This window comes from Oryx dammah, unplaced genomic scaffold (genome assembly GCF_014754425.2).
Source record: "Oryx dammah isolate SB20612 unplaced genomic scaffold, SCBI_Odam_1.1 HiC_scaffold_21, whole genome shotgun sequence".
NCBI classification, from domain to species: Eukaryota; Metazoa; Chordata; class Mammalia; order Artiodactyla; family Bovidae; genus Oryx; species Oryx dammah.
This window is the reverse complement of record NW_024070205.1, coordinates 46,686,724-46,711,656: the sequence shown is the minus strand read 5'-3', so window position 1 is coordinate 46,711,656 and position 24,933 is coordinate 46,686,724. Positions and strand designations below refer to the sequence as shown.

The following is a 24,933-nucleotide window of genomic DNA, read 5'->3' as shown; positions in this document are numbered from 1 at the left end:
TTTATTAAACATCACTGTTTTTAAAAGAAAGTCTAGAAGGCTGACTACAACATTTCCTTGTTCCTCATTTCTGGGAAGTTCCCACTACAGTCTTTCTTTTTCTTTTGGTTTTCTGTGTATGTGTGTAAGAGAGATAATGAATTCTCTTTTATTCTTAAGCAGTTAGTCTTAGTTTTTTAATTTTCTTTTTTAAAAACTGAAATATAGTTGCAAAGCAAGGTATACAGAAGATTGCCAATCACCCATTCCCAAATCACAAGCTGGACTGAAGTCCCAGGATCAGTACAGTAGTCATCATTTCTGAAAAATACACTGAGGTTCCTTCAAGGCACTGTGAGCTACAGACAGGAATTTAATACAAAGCAGTTCCATCTTGATTCCCATTTGTAAATACTCTGATCATTAAGAAAGAAAGGTTATTGTTGCTCCTACCTACTTCATGACATACTGAGGACTAAGTGAAAGGCAGAAATTAAGAAATACTATAAGGACTTCAAGCTATCTTTTAAAATATATTCAATGAACTCAAAAGTTGCTAAATTTTCTCTCCAAAAAGTTTCAAGGGTCCTAATAAAACACTGCAAACACGGGCAGTCTGGTCTTCAAGTTGTGCCTGATCCTCTCCTTTTCAGCTATCCAATGTTGTATCATGGGGGCCTTCCTGGTGGCTCAGATAGTAAAGAATCTGCCTGCAATGCAGGATACCTGGGTTTGATCCCTGGGTTTGGAAGATCCCCTGGAGAAGGGAATGGCAATACACTCCAGTATTCTTGCCTGGAAAATTCCATGGACAGAGAAGCCTGGTGGGCTACAGTCCATGGGGTCACAAAGAGTCGGACATGACTGAGCAACTAACACTTTCACTACTTTCACTAGTGTTGTGTCATATATATATCATATATTACATATATATATATCATATATTACATATATATATATATCATATATTACAAGCTAAAAAATCAACAAAGTAGCTTGAAATTGGTACCACAATACTACATTTTTCAATAGAGACCAAGACACACTTTTAATTTATCATATTTGGGATACAACTTCAAAAATTTCACACTAGAGTCATGCAGGAAATACTACAGTACAGTTCATTGAGGGTTCAGGCTCCTTAATTATGCTTAAAGCTAGAAATCAAACCTAAAAAGTTTTGGCCACTCTTCAAAGTCAGCATAACATTCAATATTTAGCTTTCTGCATTAGTAAATTGAAAGAAACAGAACACCAGCTTAGGCCATGGGAATAATACAGACAATGATTTTCATTGGCAGTAAAAGTAGAAGCCTTCCACAGTATACTGTTATTAAAGTAGAATACGAGTCAATGACATGCTGACAAAGCTGAAAACTGAACTGAAAGGGTTGACATTTATTCTAAGAGACTAAGAGCTGAAATATAGGATAGAGACAAAGGAATAGGTAACTGGGTGAGAATCTAATTTCTAAATGACTTCCAGGCTTGGAATCAATGTAAACATTGTAGCTTCCTTTTAAGACATTTTACTTATAACCCAGAAGGATAATATGAAGTCAGTATAATAGGAAAAAGAAACACTGCTTTTTATTTGCTGACTGGTTTTGCCTGACTAGTTTATCTTAGAATATCCTCTTCATCTGTATGACTTTGAATATGCTTTTTCCATTTTAAAATTAATCTTTCATTACATTCTTATAATAAATTAATTACCAATATGGTTAAAATTGGTAATTAAAATTTCAATGTATTAAAAGGCAGAGACATCACTTTGCCAACAAAGTCCATATAGTAAAGCTATGGCTTTTCCAGGAGTTATGTACAGATGTGAGAGCTGGACCATAAAGAAGGCTGAGTGCCAAAGAATTGATGCTTCGAATTGTGGTGCTAGGGAATACTCTTAAGAGTCTCTTGGACTGCAAAGAGATCAAACTAGTCTATCCTAAAGGAAATCAATCCTGAGTATTCATTGGAAGGACTGACGCTGAAGCTCCAATAATTTGGCCACCTGATGTGAAGAGCTGACTCAGTGGAAAAGACCATAATGCTGGGAAAGACTGAGTGCAGGAGGAGAAGAGGGCTGCAGAGGACGAGATGGTTAGAAAGCATTACAGACTCAATGGGCAGGAATCTGAGCACACTGTCGGAGATAGTGAAGGACGGGAGAGCCTGGCATGCTGCAGTCCATGGGGTCACAAAGAGTCAGACACAACTTAGCAACTGAACAACAACAGTGGTTAGAGACTGCTTAACAAACACTGTCAGTTTCAGTGCCTTCCTCTACTTCTCCAGTGGTACACTGTTAAATATTGTGATTATTCTTTTGCATCTTTTTCTATGCACATGTATTCACGTGGTTGTGAGTGAGCCTCTAAAAAAATACAAATAGTTTCCTGCCAGGTATGTCTTTCTCTTCTTTTTTCATTTTTTTCTTCAATAACATATTTTAGAGCTTAGTTGAACATTAGTACATACAGATCTACTTCATTCTTTTTCTGTTTTGTACATAAAATTTCATACTTTATCTAAACTGAAGTCCAGTTATTCTTCTTTGAGGGATATTTAGGTTCTTTACATCTAAAAGGAAAACCTATCATTTTCTTCTATAGTTTTTATACGCACAATACTTCTGCTACCACATTTGTAGACTTTCCACATATAGCAATTCTCTAATTCTGAGTGGCTACTAACTCCATTCTGATACCAACTGCCTGGAATTGACACAAACCCTGCAGGTTACGGCTCAGTCCCACAAAACAATCTCAACTTTAGGTTCCAATTGCAAGTCCCAGGTACCCTGTATCTCTTCTGACCAAAAACCATAGATTTCCATGATCCTTTCCAGTACAAAATAATTTACTAGAACAGCTCACAGAACTCAGGAAAGTGTTTTCCTTAAATATTGCTCACTTATTATAAAAAATTCAACTCAGATAATAGAAGAGATCACTAGACAAAGGTATGTGGGAAGGTGTGTGCATTCACATCCTGTCTGGTGTCTCATTCTAGTACTCAGTGTGTTGACCAATCCAGAAGCTCCCTAAACTCCATTGTGTAGAGTTTGTACAGAAGTTCCATAGGCATGATTGATTAAATCATTGGCCATTGATGCCTGGACTCCATCTCCAGCTCTTTCCCTTCCTAAAGGTTGGGAAGTAGAGACTGAAAATTCCAATCTTCTAATTACATGGATGGTTTCTGTGGCAACCAGCATTCTCTTCCTTAGTTAAAAGTCATCTACTTAATATAAACTCATGGGCTTAACAATAACAACCTATTGCAGAAGCAGAGGACAAAACACAAATGTTAGTACAAAATACATACTTATTGCTTTTACCACTTAGAAAAATACAGAGGTTTCAGGAGTTCTATGCAAAGAATGGGAAATGAAGACAAAAATATGTATTTCTTATCAAATGACAATATCACAACAGCATTACAAATAATGCTGCAAATAGAGTTTCCTACAAATGCCCTTTTATACATACATTCTCTAGTGCAGATTTTGAAACACGTAATACACAATTTAAATATTAATGAACAGTGCTAAATCACCCTCAAAAGTAGTGTCAATCTATAGTTCCACTAGCAGTGTATGAAAATACAGACTTATTCATAGCCTCATCAATTCTTGAGACCACTAGTCTTTTTAAAATTTTCACCAGTTTGATAGTTGGCATTTTTAAACTTGTATTTCCAGTATTTGAATGAGGCTTTGTTGGTGACTCTGCAGTAAAGAATTCACATGTAATACAGGAGATGCAGGTTTGATCCCTGTGTCAGGAAGATCCTCTGGAGGAGATGGCAACGCATTCTAGTATTCTTGCCTGAAAAATCTCATGGACAGAGGAGCCTGGTGGATTATAGTCCATGGGGTTGCAAAAGTTGGACACAACTTAATGACCACCATTTTCTTAAATAATAACACCACCACCGTTTTCTTGAATAATAACAGAATGAATAGCTTAAATGGCAAAATGACAACAAATAACAAATGTTGGCAAAGATGGAAGAAAAGGCAACTCTAGGGCACTGTTGGGGGAAATGTAAATTAGTAAGCTGTCAGGTAAACCAGTATGAAAGTTCCTCGAAAAATTAAAAGTATCAAAAGAACTACCATACAATCCAGAAATTCCACTTCTGGGTAGTTTTCAGAAGAAAACAGAAACAGAAATCCAGAAGGATGTAGACCCCCCCTATGTTCACTGCAGCCTTATTTCAAATAGCCATTATACAGAAGCAACATACATGTCCATCAAAGAATGGAATAAAGAGGATGAGATATATGTGTATACATACACATGCATAAGCAATGAAATATTACTCAGCAATGGCTGAATGAAATGAAATGAAATCTTGCCATATGCAACAATATGGATGGACTTAGGGGGTATTATGCTAAGTAAAATAAGTCAGACAAAAAGATATGATTTCATTTATGTTTGGAAAATCTGAATAACAAAACAAATGAACTAATGTAACAGAACAGAAACAGAATCAGATACAAAAAGGGGGTTGCCAGAGGGGAGGGTTTTGGGAAGATGAGTAAAATAGGTAAATGAGATTAAGATTATTTATTCTGTAACTTAAAACAAGTCAAAAGGATGAAATGTACAGCATGGGAAATACAGTTAATAATACTGTAATAATTTTACATGGTGACAGGTATAACTAGACTTATTGTGGTGATCATTTTGTAATGTATAGAATTATCAAACCACTATGTTGTACACCTGGGACTAACATGGTTCAGTTCAGTTCAGTCGCTCAGTCATGTCCGACTCTTTGCGACCTCATGAATTGCAGCACGCCAGGCCTCCCTGTCCATCACCATCTCCCAGAGTTCACTCAGACTTGCATCCATCGAGTCAGTGATGCCATCCAGCCATCTCATCCTCGGTCATCCCCTTCTCCTCCTGTCCCCAATCCCTCCCAGCATCAGAGTCTTTTCCAATGAGTCAACTCTTCCTATGAGGTGGCCAAAGTACTGGAGCTTCAGCTTCAGCATCATTCCTTCCAAAGAAATCCCAGGGCTGATCTCATTCAGAATGGACTGGTTGGATCTCCTTGCAGTCCAAGGGACTCTCAAGAGTCTTCTCCAACACCACACTTCAAAAGCATCAATTCTTTGGTGCTCAGCCTTCTTCACAGTCCAACTCTCACATCCATACATGACCACTGGAAAAACCATAGCCTTGACTAGATGGACCTTAGTCGGCAAAGTAATGTCTCTGCTTTTGAATATACTATCTAGGTTGGTCATAACTTTTCTTCCAAGGAGTAAGCATCTTTTAATTTCATGGCTGCAGTCACCATCTGCAGTGATTTTGGAGCCCCCCAAAATAAAGTCTGACACTGTATTGTGGGTCAATTACACTTCAATTAAAAAAAAATGAATGAACACTTAACTTGTGCATTATCATCCTCTTTTATTGCTTACCAATTCCTAACCTATACCTACTTTGCAACTGGGAAGTTTTTCTTTTCTGTTTCTTTTCAAAGAAACTATTTATATATTGTACCAAAAATTTTTATAAAATATAAATATTTTCCTATCTTAGTTTAGTTTGCAATATTGTATCATAAGTAAGTTTTTGTGTTAGTGGAGTCAAATGTAACATTTTATTTCCCCTTTTGGCTTACTTTCCTCATCATGCTCAGAACTTTAATTAGCCCAAGTCCATAAAGATGTTTTTCTATATTTTCTCCTAATACTTTTGTAGTCTAGAAATCGTATCTAGGTCTTTAAACCATCTTGAATTTACTTTTGTGAAGTATGATTCCATTCTTTTTTCAAATATAAACAAGCAAATTTTTAACTTCTCTGAGTCTTAGTTTCCTTAGTTGTAGAATGACAGCAATCTACTTATCTCATCAGTGTTTTACTAAGATCAAAAGACATCATGTTTTAAATTTCCTGGTACAATCCTTGGTATATTAGAAATGATTATTACACATCAGTTGTATCGGAAAATATATTTAACATACATTTAATAAACTGTCACTCTATGAAATACTAGCGTGCGTGCTCATTTGCGTCCGATTCTTTGCAACCCCGTGGACTGTAGCCTGCCAGGCTTCTTTGTCCATGAAATTTTCCAGGCAAGACTACTGGAGTGGGTTGCCATTTCCTTCTCTACGGGATCTTTCTGACCCAACCTGCATCTCCTGCATTGGCAGGTGGATTCTTTATCACCAAGCCACCTGGGAAGCTGATATGTAATAAATAGGAATAAGTTAATACTATATTTAATAATTAATATAATATTTAACAGGGGACTTCCACTGTGGTCCAGTGGTTAAGACTCCATGCTTCCAGTATAATGGGCACAGGTTCAATCCCTGGTCAGGAAACTAAGATCCCACATGCCACATTGCATGGCCAAAAAGAAATAAAATAATTAAAAAAAAATTTAACAAAAAGCAAGGCCATCAGTGCAGATCATGAAAAGTACCAGTGGAGAAATTTAGTTTTTATATAACAACCAATAAGTTAGTCACATGTAGAAACCATGGTTGTGGGACATTTTTACTACTTCCAAGTATAGGAGGTACAGATGGGTTTTAATATTTATAGAGCATTTATAATATGGCAGGAAAGGTTTGAAGCAATATATAGGTATGCATTCGATGTTCCCTCAAAAATAATACTATTAGGCACTTTTACCTCCATTTTCAAGTGGAGGAATTGAGGCATGAGAGGATTGAACCCAGGTCTCCTGCATTACAGGTGGTCTCCTGTACTACAGGCAGATTCTTTACCAACTGAGCCACCAGGAAAGCCCTAAACAAAGTAAGCTGTTAGTAGAACCAAAGTATGGATCCAGGCAGTTTGACTCAAAAGCTAACACTCAAGTCACAAGGCTAAGCTGCATCCATAATATTTCAAGAGGTGGTATTGAATATTATTCACCAAAACAAAGGAAGACTTCAAACTGGGGGAAGTAAATTCATTCATCCAAAGGTCAAAACTGACTTTAATGACCAAGTCTTTTCATTCTCGACACCAGTTCCAATTACAGGATCTCTGATGTTAACAAAGTTATGACCAACCTAGACAATGTATTAAAAAGCAGAGACATTACTTTGCCAACAAAGGTCTGTCTAGTCAAGGCTATGGTTTTTCCCGTAGTCATGTATGGATGTGAGAGTTGGACTATTAAGAAAGCTGAGCTCCGAAGAATTGGTGCTTTTGAACTGTGGTGTTGGAGAAGACTCTTGAGAATCCCTCGGACTGCAAGGAGATCCAACCAGTCCATCCTAAGCAAAATCAGTCCAGAATATTCATTGGAAGGACTGATGCTGAAGCTGAAACTCCAATACTTTGGCCACCTGATGCAAAGAACTGACTCATTTGAAAAGAGCCTGATGCTGGGAAAGATTGAAGGTGGGAGGAGAAGGGGATGACAGAGGATGAGATGGTTGGATGGTATCACCAACTCAGTGGACATGAGTTTGAGCAAACTCCGGGAGCTGGTGGTGATGGACAGGGAGGCTTGGTGTGCTGCAGTCCATGGGATCACAAAGAGTCAGACACGATTGAGCGACTGAACTGAACTGATGTTAACAATAAATGCCCATATAAACAGCAATTTACTGAGTGTCTGCTACAGCCCAGGTACTCTTCTAGAAGCCAGGGATATAGAAATAAAACACAGTTGCTGCCTGCACGTATACACAATATATTATAAAGTTACAGAAGGAAGGAGGCTAAGTCAACTGAGGACAAAATGGGGTAAGGCTGGTGAGAGAATACTTCTATGAGGAAGTGATGTTTGGGCTATTTAAATGAACCCAAGAAGACAGAAAAAGGTGACCCTGAGCACAGAAAAAAGCAGACGGCATGTGAGAGAGAACACCCACTATAAATCATCACTGGATACTGCATTAAATAATAATCCTAAACTTCTACAGAATAAAATTTTCATAGGAAAAGGCTTCCTCTGAAATTGTGAAAACAAAACAAAGAAGATGTACCCAGGGAATTGTAATATTTCAGCCTAGATGAAAACTTTGGCTCCATAAAAACTCACTTGTAATTTGTCCCTGATCAATCCTCAAATATTAACAAGTGGGACACAGTGGATCCTTCGTCCAGTGTACTCATAATATTCTTCATGACAAGCATATATTAAAGACTTGGGGAAAAAAAAAAGCTCACTTTATACTACAGCAGGGAAATATGAAATCGGCCAAAATCAAGAGAATTTCTCTCAAACTCAGTGCTGTTATGAATAGTGCTGGATCTTCAATTACAGAGTCATATAAATGAACAGAATTATAAAGCCTATCTACTTCAATCCTCTCATTTAAAGATGAGACTGAAACCAACAAAGATAAAATTATTTGTCTAAAATGACTAGATTATACACAGTTGGCAGAACCTACATATTCTCTCTTTAATATAGCTACAATGAAGGGACCTTGGAAAATTCATTTTATTTGAAGCTTAACATTAATCACATGTGATTTAGCATGGAGATAAAAAAACTATCAGGCCCATTTAAAGATGAGGGTTTCCATGTTACCAACAACCCCACGTACAGAAGCATACTTACTTAGTCAGTCTTTCAATGGTTTGTATGTGGACATTATTATGGGTTTGGGAAAGAACAGCTTCATGCTGAGCACATTTCAAACAGAGACCACCAACACGGTTAGAAATATTAGCAGCAAGAAGAGACTCTTTATGCTTTAGTCGCTCTTTAAGATCTTCACAGTTTTTCTGATATTCAGCTAAGTCTTTCCTAAAAAGAAGGGAAAAAAGCTTTAGCAAGTGGACATAGCAGGGGAAGAAGTTAGCATAAACTGAAAAAGTAGCACTGACATATATATACTATCATGGCAAGAGTACTGGAGTGGGTTACCACTTCCTTCTCCAGGGGATCTTCCCGACCCAGGGATCAAACCCGGGTCTCCCTCATTGGAAGGAGACACTTTAACCTCTGAGCCACCAGAGAAGCCCGACATACATATACCATCATGTGTAAAATAGAAAATAGTGGAAAGCTGCTATATAACACAGGGAGCCCAACCTAGAGCTCTGTGACAACCTAGAGGGGTGGGACTGGGGACAGGGAGACTCAAGAGGAAGGAAGGGGAGACTCACTGTGAATGATTCACATTGTTGTGAGGCAGAAACCAATATAACATAGTAAAGCAATTATCACCTGATTAAAGTTTTTTAAAAATGTCCAGGTAAAAGTATACTACTTTTAAATGTATCGTCACAGTGATAACTACTATCATTTACTGGTGTTTACCTTATTTAGGTGCTTTTTATACAATACCTTATTAATTCTTACCACAACCCAGAGATGTAGATGTGATTATCCAAATTGACCCTTTGAATAAAGTGAGACTTGAAAATATTAAAGTTGTTTTAAGATTTTAACACAGACTAGTGTGCCTCTGATACTGGCTCTCTTTTCAAGGGATCCCATCTCTTCCCCAAAATAAAAGGCCAAATACAAATCCTAAATAGTTTTTGTCAATAAAGGGAAACACAATATCCTTAATTTGGGGGAAATATCCTATTTCAAGTGTTAACTCTTTAAAATTTATAAAGAGAACCTCAAAAGATTGCAAAAAGGATATGGATTTTATTCATGAGTAATTTATTACTGCCCAGTTTTCTTCAGTAAAAAAAATCAACTAACCACAAAGTTCTACAAAGGACTGAGAGTGGGCTACAGAAAGAAGTCAGAATTCGACAGACATAAGATTTCACAAGTAGCAGCTGTTGGCTGCAAATACACAGCTTGATAATGAAAGGGCAGAGGAATTGTGTGTTTGTGTTCTTCGTTTGTTTGTTTTAATGGGTTAGTTCCTGGATAAGGTTTTTCTCTATGTTGATCTGTTAAGGATTAAATGACCAGTATATGGATTGTATTTTCCTTCCCCTTCCCTAAAATGCTTTGTAAAGTCAACTTAGGTAACTGAGCTTCCTTGCACACATATCCCTTTCATATTGTATTTTTTTTTTTAAAGTCCTAACTTAAAGAAATTGTTCTTAAATTCTTAAGACTGCAGAAGGCAGGCACTTTATCTCTGGCTCAGACTACTCTCTATAGATAAATTCAGGGATCTATAGCCATCCTAATTTGTTCCCTGTCACAAAGGAGAAGCCAACAGTCAAGACATCTGGCTGTTACACACTTCGTTGACTCTTGGGATTTGGGGGGCTTTCAGACAGCCTGGAAGAGGTGGAAAGATCTACGGGCCATCTAAAGGTAAAAAAAAAAAAAAAGCAAATCTAATGACACTCTGAAGCAGAAAAAAAGGAGGTGTTTATATCTTTTTCCCAAGATAATATCTACAACATAATGTTTCCTTTTAAGTATCATGTAGAAAACATCTGATGGTTGGATGGCATCACCAACACAATGGACATGAGTCAGAGCCAACTATGGGACATGGTGAAGGACAGAGAAGCCTGGCACACTGCAGTCCAAGGGGTCACCAAGAGTTGGACACAACTTAGTGACTGAACAACAACACAGTCTGACTTTCGATAAAAAGAACTTCAGAAGTACATTCCAAAGTCAGAGTCTCCACTACTATTTCTGTCAGCTTCAAAATCAAAACACTCAAGTAGATTCAGTTACATGAAAAGGCAAACAGAAAATTTAAAAAATAGGTAACATAAAACTAGAGTTTCTAAGAGCAGTGATTTTATTTCTTTCTTAAAGAAAATGTTTCTTTAAATAATCTTAAATTATGCTAAAAAAAATGAAGAAAGAGAAGAATGCAGGGAACAAAGTCTGGTCCATTGCAAGGTGATATTTTAATGCAATGCAAGACTGCATAGTTGAATTGTGAATGGAACAAAATAAGTCATATTCCCATAAAATAGTGAGCTAGAAATATATCACTAAATACTGAAGAACCAAAACACAATAGAAATCAAACTATAGCAAAGCAAGAAAGCAAAAAATAGACCATTTTATAACAGTTTAGGTTTCTTCATGAAAAATCAAGAGTCTCTACAGAAATCCTCAACCTTATAAGGCATGAAAGTCCTAAAAATATATTAAAATAAATGAATAACTACATTTGTAGAAAAAAGCCATGAGTTCTGGTTCTTGGTAGTACTTTAGTTACAGCTCTAGACAATATACGGCCTGAAAAATTTAATGTTAAAATTTACTAAAATAAAATTAGAAAAATATTTTAAATGTTATTTCATTAGAAAAGATTTCATTACCACTATTTCAATTAACCCTTAACTTAAAAAATTAATTCCTGTATCTTTTCCTACTCATAATATAGAACAAATCACTAATGGTTAATCTATAATATATAGGCTCTATTGGGATTTTTGAAAACATATCAAAAAGTACATGAAAATTTGTATATTCTCAAATCTGCCAAGGATATAAAAACTCAAACTATTATACTACTGTTGCAATTTTAAAATTAGATGAAGACCTCCTACAGAAGAAAAAAAAATGCTTGTAATTTGAAAATTACAGTGCTTTATTTATATTATTTTATTTTAAAAGCATAATTTCTATAAGACGAGCTACTAATTCATTTTTCTATATGAAAACATAATATTTTACAACTGATGAAGGGATAAATTTTATAATTTAGCTCACATTTCTTAGAAACAGGATTTGGAAAAGGACCTCACAAATCCCTTTAGCCTTCACTAATCTGAGGAAATTTCATGTAGTGTATATAAAATAATATCAAGCAATTTCTATATTGACTGAAACTGAAATTTCAGTAAACATTCAAACATATTTTTAAGATCATTATGATTTTGCCAATGACTTTAAGTAGATGATAATACTTTACCTCAAAAACGTCAATTGAGATTCCAGGATTTCACTCTTTTCCTCATAAGTAAGTTTTAGTCTCTCCTTTAGAAAAGAAAAAAAAATGTGCATTTTGTCCATGTCCTGTGTTTTAATTATTAATATTAAAATCAGTTATTTCTTTTTACCAGGAGGAAAATCAATGTGCCCTCTCTGGAATCACTTTCCCTTATCCACTCCAAACACTTTATTTTTATTGAGTGAAAGCCTGCAAAGAACTACTGAGTCATAAAATGGTGATTACTAATAAAAAAGTTTTTTTTTTCCAAACTGCATAAACCAGTTCTTATTTTTAAAAGTATGACTCTGGGCAAAACCAATTATAGCCCATAAAGTCCATGAGGGCAAGGATCAAATCTTCCTGGAATCTCCCATTGTGATTGCTGCATAGCTGAAGCACCAAAAAATATTAATATGTGTTAGATGAATGATAAAAGTTATAAATCACAGTATGATAGACCAAAGTGATATATAATCCACAAGCCTCAGCTGATATCCAGTTTTTCTTTAATTCTAAGATAAAAACACTGCTACCTCCAAGAGCTTATATTCTAAGCAGAAATAGCAAGACAGATGAACAAATATAATTATATACAGTTTACACTAGTGAAAATACAGAAGGTAAAAAGAAATAGAAAAGGCAGGAACTTATAATTTAGCTGAAGAGAAGTAGAGAAGGCTTCATTTGAAGAGATGCTAAGACTTGGATAATTTCCAATAGAGCAAAAGGCACAGTGGCTGGAGAAAGTGTGCTATATATCTGGTCAATAAGTAGTTCAGTGTAACTAGAATGTAGAATGCTAGATGGGAGAGTAGATAGAGATGAGCTGATTAGGTAAGGTGGTCAGTGAGAAGAATGAATATATGAAGACTTTTATTTAGTACATACAACTAAATAAAAGCCTCTACATAACTGAAGCACTGGATGAATATTGAAATCTTTTTATCAGCACTGAATCTTATATTACACTGAAGGATATGTAAAAGAGATCATCACAAATGAAGACATTGCAAATAAATAGCAGATAAGCTGATGAACAAGAGTCATGATGTAGCTACTTACAAAACAGAAACAGACTCACAGACTTAGAGAATGAACTAATGTTTGCCATTAGGCGGAAGAATTGGGGGGAAGATATAGTTATAGAGCTTGGATCAACATGTGCACACTGTTATATTTAAAATGGATAACCTACAAGGACCTACAAGGACCTACTGTGTAGCACGGGGAACTCTGCTCAACATCATGTGGCCACCTGGATGGGAGGGGAATTTAAGGGAGAATGGATACATGTATATGTATGTCTGAGTCCCTTTGCTGTACACCTGAAACTATTATAACATTGTTAATTGGTGATACTCCGATATAAAAAGTTAAAAAAAAGAGTAATCAAGCAGCAAAGATAGAAAATATTTAGTACAAAGTTGTAAACAAGCATAATTCATAGAATTTGTTTCTCTTTAGTGTTAAATTTTATTTATTTTTATTAAGTATAGTTGACTTACAATATTAAGTGTTTCAGGTGTATAGCCAAGTGATTTCAGTTCAGTTCAGTTGCTCAGTTGTGTCCAACTCTGCGTCCCCATCAACTGCAGCACGCCAGGCTTCCCTGTCCATCACCAACTCCCGGAGCTTGCTCAAAGCCATGCCCATCAAGTTGGTGATGCCATCCAACCATCTCATTCTCTGTTATCCCCTACTCCTCCTGTCTTCAATCTTTCCCAGCATCAGCGTCTTTTCCAATGCGTCAGTTCTTCGCATCAGGTGACCAAAGAATTGGAACTTCAGCTTCAGCATCAGTCCTTCCAGTGAATATTCAGGACTGATTTCCTTTAGGATGGATCTCCTTGCAGTCCAAGGGACTCTCAAGAGATAGTTATAGAGCTTGGAATGACACGTACACACTGTTATATTTAAAATAGATAACCTACAAGGACCTACTGTGTAGCACAGGGAACTCTGCTCAACATTATGTGGCCACCTGGATGAAGACTCTCAAGAGTCTTCTCCAACACCACAGTTCAAAAGCATCAATTCTTTGCTGCTCAGATTTCTTTATAGTACAACTCTACATCCATTCATGACTACTGGAAAAACCCTAGCTTTGACAAGATGGACCTTTGTCAGCAAAGTAATGTCTCTGCTTTTTAATATATATATACTGCTTATATATATATAATACATATATATATATGTACATATATATAGATAGATAGATATACTGTCTAGGTTGGTCATAGCTTTTCTTCCAAGGAGCAAACGTCTTTGAATTTCATGGCTGAGGTCACCATCTGCAGTGATTTTGGAGTCCAAGAAAATAAAGTCTGTCACTGTTTCCATTGTTTCCCCATCTATTTGTCATGAAGCGGTGGGACCAGATGCCATGATCTTTTTTTGAATGCTGAGTTTTAAGCCAGCTTTTTCACTCTTCCCTTGCACTTTCATCAGAGGCTCTTTAGTTCCTCTTCACTTTCTGCCATGAAAGTGGTGTCATCTGCATATCTGAGGTTATTGATATTTCTCCCGGCAGTCTTGATTCCAGCTTGTGCTTTATCCAGCCCAGCATTCCGTATGATGTACTCTGCATATAAGTTAAATAATCAGGGTGACAATATACAGCCTTGATGTACTCCTTTCCTGCTTTGGAACCAGTCTGTTGTTCCATGTCCAGTTCTAACTGTTGCTTCTTGATCTGCATACAGATTTCTCAGGAGGCAGGTAAGGTGGTCTGGTATTCCCATCTCTTGAAGAATTTTCCAGATTGTTGTGATCTACACAGTCAAAAGCTTTGGTTTAATCAACAAAGCAGAAATAAATGTTTTTCTGGAATTCTCTTGCTTTTTCAGTGATCCAGCATATGTTGGCAATTTGATCTCTGGTTCCTCTGCCTTTTCTAAATCCAGCTTGAACATCTGGAAGTTCATGGTTCACGCACTGTTGAAGCCGTGCTTGGAGAATTTTGAGCATTACTTTGCTAGCATACGAAACGAGTACAATTGTGCAGTAGTTTGAACATTTTTTGGCATTGCCCTCTTTTGGGATTGGAATGAAAACTGACTTTTTCCATGCCTGTGACCACTGCTGAGTTTTCCAAATATGTTCCATTATAGGTTATTATTAGATACTGAATATAATTCCCTGTGTGACACAGTAAATCCTTGTTGCCTATTTTATGCATAGTAGCTTGTATCTGTTAATCCCATACTCCTAATTTGTCCCTCCTTCACTCCCTCTCTCCTTTGTCAACCATAATTTGTTTTCTATGTCTGTGAGTCTGTTTCTGTTTTGTATATAGATTTATTTGTATTATTTTTTAGATTTCATGTAAAAGTGATATCATATAGAATTTGTATTTTTCTTTCTTCACTAAGTATTATATTTTATAGGCCCATCCATGTTGCTACAAATGACAATATTTCCTTCTTTTTATGGCAGAGTAATATTCCATCATATATATATAAACAATATATTTTAAGGCACTTGTTTGCTGATGGACACGAGTTGCTTCCATGTCTTGGCTATTGTAAATAATGATGCTATGGGCACTGGGGGACATGAGTCTTCTCAAATAGGAGGTTTCATGTTTTGGGAGGATAAATACTCAGGAGTGGGTATCATATGGTAGCTCTATTTTGAGTTTTTCAGGGGACCTCCATACTGTTTCCCACAGCGGTTGCACCTATGTACATTCCCACTAACAGGGCACAAGGGTTCCTGTCTCTCCACATCTCTCCAGCATTTATTATTTGTACAGTTTTTGATGATAGCCATTCTGACTAGTGTGAACTGATACCTCACTAAGGCTTTGATTTGCATTTCTCTAATAATCTCTTTTTATGTGCCTGTTGGTCATCTATATATCTTCTTTGGAAAAGTGTCTACCTGGGTCCTCTGTCCATTTTTTATCGGGTTGTCTTTTTCTGGTATTGAGTTATGGGATATTTCTATCTTTGGATATTAACCCCTTGTTGGTCACATAGTTTGCTGATATTTTCTACTATGCTGTAGGTTTTGTTGTTGGTTTCCTTTGCATAGCAAAAGTTTTTAGGTCCCACTTATTTATTTTTGCTTTTATTTCTTTTGCCTTGCGATACCAATCTAAGAAAATATTGCTAAGATTTATGTCAGAGAATGATTTGCTTATGTTCCCCTGTAGGAGTTCTATCCACTCATGTAAAACTGACTGAATTTTATGACTGAATAGATGTGGGGAAGAAAAAGACATTAAAAATAACCCTGGGTTGTTGACTTGAATAAAACCAGGTGAATGCTGGTGCTAAAGATTTTTCCAGAGTGAGAAAAGGAAATAAAATGGAACCATTAAAATGTTCAACTAATTCAAAAGAAGGCAGGAAAGGAAAAAAAAGAAAAGGTGAAGAAATAGCAGAAGGGGAAAAAAAGACATAACAAGATAGTAGATTTAAAGCCAAGTATACACATAATCACATTTAAAGGACAGATATTGTCAGATTGGATAAAGAAAGCAAAACTCAACTATATGCTGTCCACAAGAAACCCATATTAAATATGAAGACATAAGTATGTTAAAAGTAAAACAATAGGGAAAAAATACAATGATAACACTAATCAAAAGCAAGTAGGAGTCAGGCAAAATACAAAAACCATGGGCTTTTCTCTATACTAGCACTGAAGAATAAGAAAATGAAAATTTTAAATATGTATATTGCTTATGATAATACCGTAAAAAAAATCTAGAGGTTAATTCTAAAGAAAGATGTGTAAGGCCTTTATTCAGAAACTATAAAAAACTGACAAAATTAAAGATGATCTAAATAGAGTGATCAGAGAAGGCAATGGCAGCCCACTCCAGTACTCTTGCCTGGAAAGTACCATGGATGGAGGAGCCTGGTAGGCTGCAGTCCATGGGGTCACTAAGTTGGATACGACTGGGCGACTTCACTTTCACTTTTCATTTTCATGCATTGGAGAAGGAAATGGCAACCCACTCCAGTGTTCTTGCCTGGAGGATCCCAGGGATGGGGGAGCCTGGTGGGCTGCCATCTATGGGGTCACACAGAGTCAGACACGACTGAAGTGACTCAGCAACAAAATAGAGTGATATGTAATTTTACTATTAGACAATATATTATCATAAGATATCAATTCTTCCCCCCACAAATGACCTATACCTTTAATGTAATCTCAATCAAAACTACTTAATGGCTTTTTGAAAGCTAACTAATTATAAATGTATTGGGAAATGCAAAAGGCAAGAAATAGGACATTCTTTAGCTCTAAGAAAAATGTTGGAAGACTTGGTCTACCAGATACAAGGTTATAAGAATCAAGACAGGATGGTAATAGCACAAAGAAGTAGTAACACAGACACCAAGGAATTAAAACACAAAGCCCAGAAACAGACTCACACATATATGCAAACTTGATTTATAACAAAGGTGTCATCTTCTCAACAGATGATGCTGGGATATATAAATAACCTGATAGGAAAAGTAACCCCCTACACTTCCCATCAGATACAAAAACAAATTCCATGTACACTGTAGTTCTAAATGTAAAAAGAAAGATTATAAGGTTTCTGAAAGATAACATAGGCGAATATCCTCAGAGTATCTAATGGCCTTGGGGGTAGGGAAACACTTTTTTATATAGGACACAAAAGATACTAAAAAATAAAGGGAAAACACTGGTAAATTGGACCACGTTAAAATTAAGAAATTCTAATCAAGAAAGAAAGAGAAAAAAGAAACCTACCAAGAGAGTTCCAGGACAAACCACAAAATATAGGAAAATATGTTCCAACAGCGGTTACCAATAATGGGCTTATACTCATATTAAGAGCTTTAAAAAACAGTCAGATAATTCAAAAAAATAAGTAGGACATTTGAACAGGCATGTCACAAAAAAAAGGACATCAAATGGCCAATATCTAGATATATGAGAAGATACTCAATCACATGAGAAATCAGAGAAATGAAAATAAAAATCACAATGAGAACACTCCAGGACCACCAGAAAAACAGAATATCAAGTGTTGGCAAGGATATGGAGCTATGGTATCACTCATGCTGCTGACAGATGTGTCAACTAATAAAAAAATCACCTTGGAAAAGTTTGCCCTTATGTACTCAAACTGAGCATATACAGACACTATGACCAACAATGACCCTCCAAGGTACATACCCAACATAAATGTGTACAATGCACACCAACAGACATATACAAGGATGCTCACAGCAGCAATAATCACAATATCCCCAAACCAGAAAAATACAAATATCTGTCAACAATACATAAATACATAATTCTGTTATATTCATAAAGTAGATCTATCAATGAATATGAATAAATTTCTAACACATGCAACTAAAAATCTATATGAATCTATCAAATATAATACTGAAAAATAGCTACACAAAAAAGAATAAATACTACGTGATTCAATTTATGTAATATTTTAAAAACCAGGCAGAAATCAATTTGAATGTTTGGGGATCATGCTTAGGGATCAATTTTCATAAAAGTCAAGCTAGTGTTTAGCTTTAAGAGAATGAGAGGTGGTGATTGGGAGTGGACATGAAGAGGGCTCGTGGGACATGGTAATGTTAGACATCTTACAGGGACAGTTACATGGTTGTTCCTTAGAGATAAATCCTAAAGCTGTACATTTTTGTTTTGCATACTTTTCTGAATTTATGTTAAATTGTGTCATTAGAAATATCAAAGGATGGCATGACCAACTAATGTACATATTATAGAATGCTGCTCTGAGATGAGGAAGGAAGATGAAGACTGATATGTGGAGGTTATTAATGACCTTGAAAAGAAATGGTTTAGGGGAATATGGCGGGGGGAAGCTCAGATTAAGTATGCTGAAGAGAGAATGGGCGGTGAGGAACAGAGGCGTGAGTATAGACAACTGCTTCGAAAGCCTTTGTATGAAGGGGAGTAGCTGGGTGATAGTTCAAAGGGAATGTAAGATGAAGAGAATATATTTTGTGTTTATTTGCTTTAAGACAGTAGCTAGTATAGTACATATTTTGCTAAAAACCCAGTTAAGAGGGATAAAAGGTACAAGAGCAAGAGGAGATACGTACAAGAGTGAAATCCTTGAAAGAAGTGAGGACGACTTGGAACATAAAGCTCACAGAAGCAGAGACTGACCTTTGACATAAACAGGATAAACAAGTGAATCTATAATAGTTATAAATGGAACACTAAGAGAAGACATAAGAGGGAAACTAATTCTAATGTGGGAAAAGGAGGAATGGAAGCATGTAATTAGGGAAGGTAGGATGGGACGGGACATTTGAACTAAGTTTGGTAGGTAAACATTTCAATAGGTAGAGGATAAGAAGGAAGCATTTTAGGCAGGGATTATTGCATAAGCCAAAGTCAATTCTTCAAAGAGAAATGGAACTGGGAAATAAGCTTATGAAGTAGCAAGAAGTGAGTGGTGTGTGTGCTTATAGCCAATACTTGTGAGAATGACAGGAGAATGAGAAGCGAGTCTGGAAATGTAGTTTGAAGAAAATAGCAGATGGCTTGGGAGATTGGTCTTAATCCTATGGGTATTAAGTAGCTATCACAGCTTATTCAGTTGGAAAAAAACCATATAATTTACTTAGTCTTTCTGATATTTTTTTTTAAAGAAAGAAACTCTTTCCTAAATACTAGAAACAAGCTTGGATTAGAGAATGAGAAGGAGCAAGGAAATTTGGGCCAGAAAGAGCCTTTAGAAAAATTTAACAACAAAACCTGTGGATAATAATGAGAGTGGAACTATGATTCATTGTATCTTCCCCTGGAACATTCCATTTTTGGTTCCATCATTCCATTATTTTCACCCAGATCAAAGTATTCAAAAGTATCATTTGATCTTAAAATATAATTATTTTAGACTCCTCAGGAAATTGGGACATTTAGAAGCATCTCTGTATATGGGGAGTTTAGAAAGCCACAAACATGCCCAGAGAAAATGCATTCTCAGAAAAGTCCTAAGAAGACCTGAAGCTTTCACTTCAGGCTGATCTCTAGGCTCAGAGCAGGCCTAAAGGTAAAGTCCAGCACAGTCAAAGTACAAAGATTTGGAGAGTTGGTTGTTCTATTTTGGGGGAGCTTTTTGGTGTTCTTGTTGTTTGTTTCAGCTGCTGGCAGTCAAGGAAATCTCTCAAACATCAGCTGAAAATGAGCTAATGGAACAGAGATCTCAGTGATCACACACAAGGAATAGTTTTTACAGAAATCGTTTAGAAAATTCTTTAAAGGACTATGACAGCCTTCAACAATAAAAAAGACATCAAACCTTAAAAAAATAGGGTATCTGATTTCCAGAGTTATCATATATATCAGTTTAATGCCCAGTTTTCAACAACAAAAAATCAGTAGGCATACAAAGAAAGAGGAAAACATGGCTCACTCAATTAAACAGAATAAATTGACAGGAACCATGCCTATGAAACTGCAGACATCAGACTTACTAGACGAAAACTTTAAAAGGACTGCCTAAGAACACTCAGAATGCTAAGAGAAAATATGAACAAAGAACTAAAGGGAGTCAGGAAACAAATTATAGAAAAGAACCAAACAAATTCTGGAGCTGAAAACAACAAAAACTGAAATAAAAAATTCACTAAAGAGATTTTAGAGATTTGGGCAGCAGAAGAAAGAATCTGAAAATTTGAAGATAGAACAATTGAAATAATTGAATCTGAGAAGCAGAAAAAAAAAATGAAGAATTACCAAATGATCCAACAATTGCTTTTCTGATTATATTTGAAAGTAGGACCTCAAACAGATACTTGTGCATCAATGTTCATATCAGCCTTACTCACAACAGCCAATAGGTTGAAACTCCCCCAAAATTTATTAACAGATAAAAGGAAAACCAAAGTGTGGCATATATGTACAGGGGAATATTACTCACCTTTATAAAGACATGAAATTATGATACACATTACAACATGGATGAAACTTGAAAACACTATGCTCAATGAAATAAGCCAGACAAAATGAGAAACACTAAAGTGAAATTTCTAGAATAGACAAACTCATATAAAGACATAAAGGAGAAAATGTTACCAAGGGTTGTGGGAAGAGGGGAATGGAAGTTATTATTTAATTGGTAGAGTTTTTGTTTGGGATGATGAAAATGTTCTGGAAATGAGTACTGTTTATGGTTGAACAACACTGTGAATGTACTTAGTGTAAATAATTGTACACTTAAAATTTTAAATGGTTAAAATAGAAAATTTTGTGCTATATATATTTACCACAATAAAAAAGTATCAAAAATGTAGATGCATATAAGTACCCAAATACTCACCAGTTCTAGTTTCCATTTTTCAGCCTCACCAGCAGAAGCAACTTTGATAGTATCGGCATTGCCACATGAAAATGATCTCTTTGCAGCTTCATCCAACCTAGAGTCTTCACCTGTTGTAATCCAAGAATTCTTCATGTTTCCCTAAAATAAAATGTGTAAGTACTTGCAATCGACTTTTAACTTCTAAATCAATATACATATTTTACAAATGGAATACTGATTATCTGTGATGAAAGGAATAAGAAAAACAGCAGATGCTTCTATATACAAATCAACAATTATTTTGCATTTTCAAGCTGTTAGGGGCATATTCCAAACATGTGTTACAAAGTTGAATTCCTACAGGTACAGGCAATAATGTAAATGAACAAAGAGGGCTGTATATCAGTGTATTGAACAAATGAAATTATCTCTTTACCTCTTTGGAGACATATACTCTTGAAGCACATAAACCTCTCTTGGTTTGTTTTCCATTTTCCACATTTCATAAAGATATGACTAATAATAAGAATTACTACATATAAGGTTTACTATGTGCCAGGCACTCTTTTACATCCTCCACATATATTAGCTTAGCTAATCATTACAATAATCCTATGGGACAAGTTTCACTGTTACCTCCATTTTATAGATGAGGAAACTGAGTTACAGAGAGTAACTGCAAAAAGTCACAGAGGTAGAAAGTGACTAATAAGTGGCAAAGCTAGGATCTGAACCCTGGCAATCTAGCTTCAGAGCCCTAAACCACTATGCTCGTCTGCCTTTGCAGAAAATTATTTATCTTCAATGTGAAAAACAGTGCATGGTGATAAACAGAACTGACATGCAGCTTGCCTGTCAAGGATCCAAAAAGTAGTCATAGGGATCATGACAGAGAAACCCAAGAAAGAAGCCACTACTCAGTTCCAGTCAACTGCTGCCATGTGTAAATGCCATCTCATATTACCCCCAAAAAATCTTTAGAGTTTTAAAAAGATCAGGCAGATATCTGGCTCTTCAATTGAAACACTGTTAAATACCGAGTCACTTTTCCAAACAGACAAATCATGTCTATAGACTGAATTTGGGGCACCCACTGACAGTTGGCAAACTTTGGCATTCTCTCAGCATTCAGTGTAATAAGCAGCTCAAAATCTGGGTGATTTATGTGTGAATCAAGAACTAAATTACTTATTTAATTTATCCAACAAGTAATTAATGAACTCATATTAAGGGCCAAGGGACACAGTAGTATTCATAAGCAAAGATATGTCCCCAAACACAGAACTATACTGTGGTGTCATGTCATGTTAGAATGTGGTAAATTGTATTCATTCAAAGCAGTATTCTGAGATTCTATTCCATATTCTTTGAGACATTCAAAGAACTTGTATAATACTGACTATGTTCATGCATTGTGCTAAAAGCTTGGTGGCCAGTGGTAGGTGGTAAAAATGACCAAGATCAATCTTAACCTTGAGGAGTTTATAGGCTAATGAAGAAGAGAAAAACCTAAGCAGGTAATTTCCATTTAGTAAAGCCATAAGTGTGCATGTCAGGACAAGGCCAGACAGAAGAGGTATACTAAGAGCAACTGGAGATTCAAGGAAAGTTTCTGGAGAAGTTTTGACACTGGTGTGATACCTTGAAGGATGAAAAAAAATAAGTTAGATGCCAAGAAGAGAGAACACCATGAGAAAACTCACAGAGATGAGAAATAACATGGTGCTTCCCAGAGGCTTTTAGGAAATTCAGTATTATTAAAAGTTGACGTACAAGGCAATAATGTCAGAAGATGAAAGTAGAACTGTTCATGATAGCCAAAGCATGGAAACAACCTAAATGTCCACTTACAGATGAATAAATAAAGAAGACGTGGTACACATACACAATGGAATACTACTCAGTCATGAAAAATAAAACAATGCCATTTGCAGCAACATGGATGCAACTAAAGAAGATCATACTAAGTGAAGTAGGTCAGAAAGAGAAAGACAAATACCATATGATATCACTTTTCATGTGCCATATTTGTACCTAAAATATGGCAGAAATTAATCTACATACAAAACAGAAAGAGGCTCATAGACATAAAGAACAGATTTGCAGTTGGCAAGGGGTAAGGGAGAAGAGAGAAGGATAGATTGGGAGCTTGCTGTTGGTAGATGCAAACTATTACATTTAGAATCGATAAACCAGAAAGTCTTAATGTATAACACAGGGAACTCTTTGATATATTCAATATCTTGTGATAAACCATAAGGGAAAAGAATATAAAAAAGAACGCAAATATGTGTATAACTGAGCTATTTTGCTGTACAGCAGAGATTGGCACAGCATTGTAAATCAGTTATGAAAGTGTGTGTGTTAGTTGCTTGCTGCTGCTGCTGCTAAGTCGCTTTAGTCGTGTCCGACTCTGTGGGACCCCATAGACGGCAGACCCCAGGCTCCCCCGTCCCTGGGATTCTCCAAGCAAGAACACTGGTGTGGGTTGCCATTTCCTTCTCCAGTGCATGAAAGGGAAAAGTGAAAGTGAAGTTGCTCAGTCGTGTCCGACTCTTAGCGATCCCATGGACTGCAGCCTACCAGGCTCCTCTGTCCATGGGATTTTCCAGGCAAGAGTACTGGAGTGGGGTGCCATTGCCTTCTCCGGTTAGTTGCTTAGTCGTGTCTAATTCTATGCGACCCCATGGACTGTAGCTGGCCAGCCTCCTCTGTCTATGGAATTCTCCAGGCAAGAATATTGGAGTGGGTTGCCATTCCCTTCTTCAGGGGATCTTCCTGACTCAGGAATGGAACCCAGATCTCCCACACTTCAGGCAGATTCTTTATTGTTTGAGCCACCAGGGAAAGTGGGAAAAAAAAAAAACAAGGAGAAGCCAGAGAATTAAATAAGGATCTGGAAAGTAAAGTATGCCATGCTAATAAGCTTGAACTTGAATCTGTAAGTAGGGAAAAATCTTCCAAGATTTGATTGTATTAAAAACAGTCTTGCAGAGCAACAAAGGAAAGTGGTACAAATTTCCTATGGAGAAATTGGAGTATGTATGTAGACTATAGATCACTGATTTATGAAATATTGTTTGGAAATAAGTGCTACTCTAATTGACATGTTCTTACACAGATAGCTTTCAAAAAACTTGAATGATATTTGATCAAGATATAAAAAGTCAAATTATATTTATATCCCTGAAGATCACTGAAGACCTCTGATTTCTTAATTGAGGGGAGGGGTTGGAATGGAAGGGATGAAAAGACATGGAAAGAAATAGCTCAGAAATTTTCCACTTTAAAAAAAATCCTAAAAAAAGAGTATTTTAATATAATTTTTGAACTCTCAAGAAAAGCCCCTTGAGAAGGAATATGATAAAAAATGAGGCAAATGAAATATTCTTTAAATGGTTTTAGTTATTTAAAAATAATCTGCTTGCTTCTTCAACTGTTAAGTCAAAAACTAAGCTAAAAGCTAAAAGTTGTGTAGGCTACCATCAAAGTTCCAGTCCATGGCAAAGATGGTTTGGCTCAATATTGATAAGCTATTCCTAATCTAGTCAGAAAGGCAGCATAATTCAAGACCAGGTGGATGGATCAAGGGAGTCAGACAGAGCTGTGTTTGAGTTCTAGCTTTGTAGGTTACTTAATTGCTGTATACCTTAATTTAATCATCTGAAAGTTGATGTAACAACACCTGCCTTATGCAGCTATCATAAGACTGAAACGATATATTGTAAGCAAAGTATTTGATATAATACCTGGCACATCATAACCATGCAGTCATCAATAACTATTAATTATTACTATATACATATTTCAATTGTTTTTCCAAAGAAGGCATTAAGAAACAC

The 24,933-nt window shown here is 36.1% G+C and overlaps 1 protein-coding gene across 3 annotated transcripts in view; it reads right to left on the bottom strand.

Moving 5' to 3' along the window:
* Positions 1 to 24,933, bottom strand: part of SDCCAG8 (SHH signaling and ciliogenesis regulator SDCCAG8) — a 245,522-nt gene that overhangs the window by 190,685 nt on the left and 29,904 nt on the right. For all 3 annotated transcript variants that reach the window (XM_040263591.1, XM_040263592.1, XM_040263594.1), the window contains exons 6-8: positions 21,110 to 21,250; positions 11,785 to 11,849; positions 8,541 to 8,729 (exon numbers count right to left, since the gene is read on the bottom strand). In XM_040263591.1, coding sequence (XP_040119525.1) covers positions 8,541 to 8,729; positions 11,785 to 11,849; positions 21,110 to 21,250 — 395 coding nt within the window. The remainder of the gene's footprint in view (positions 1 to 8,540; positions 8,730 to 11,784; positions 11,850 to 21,109; positions 21,251 to 24,933) is intronic.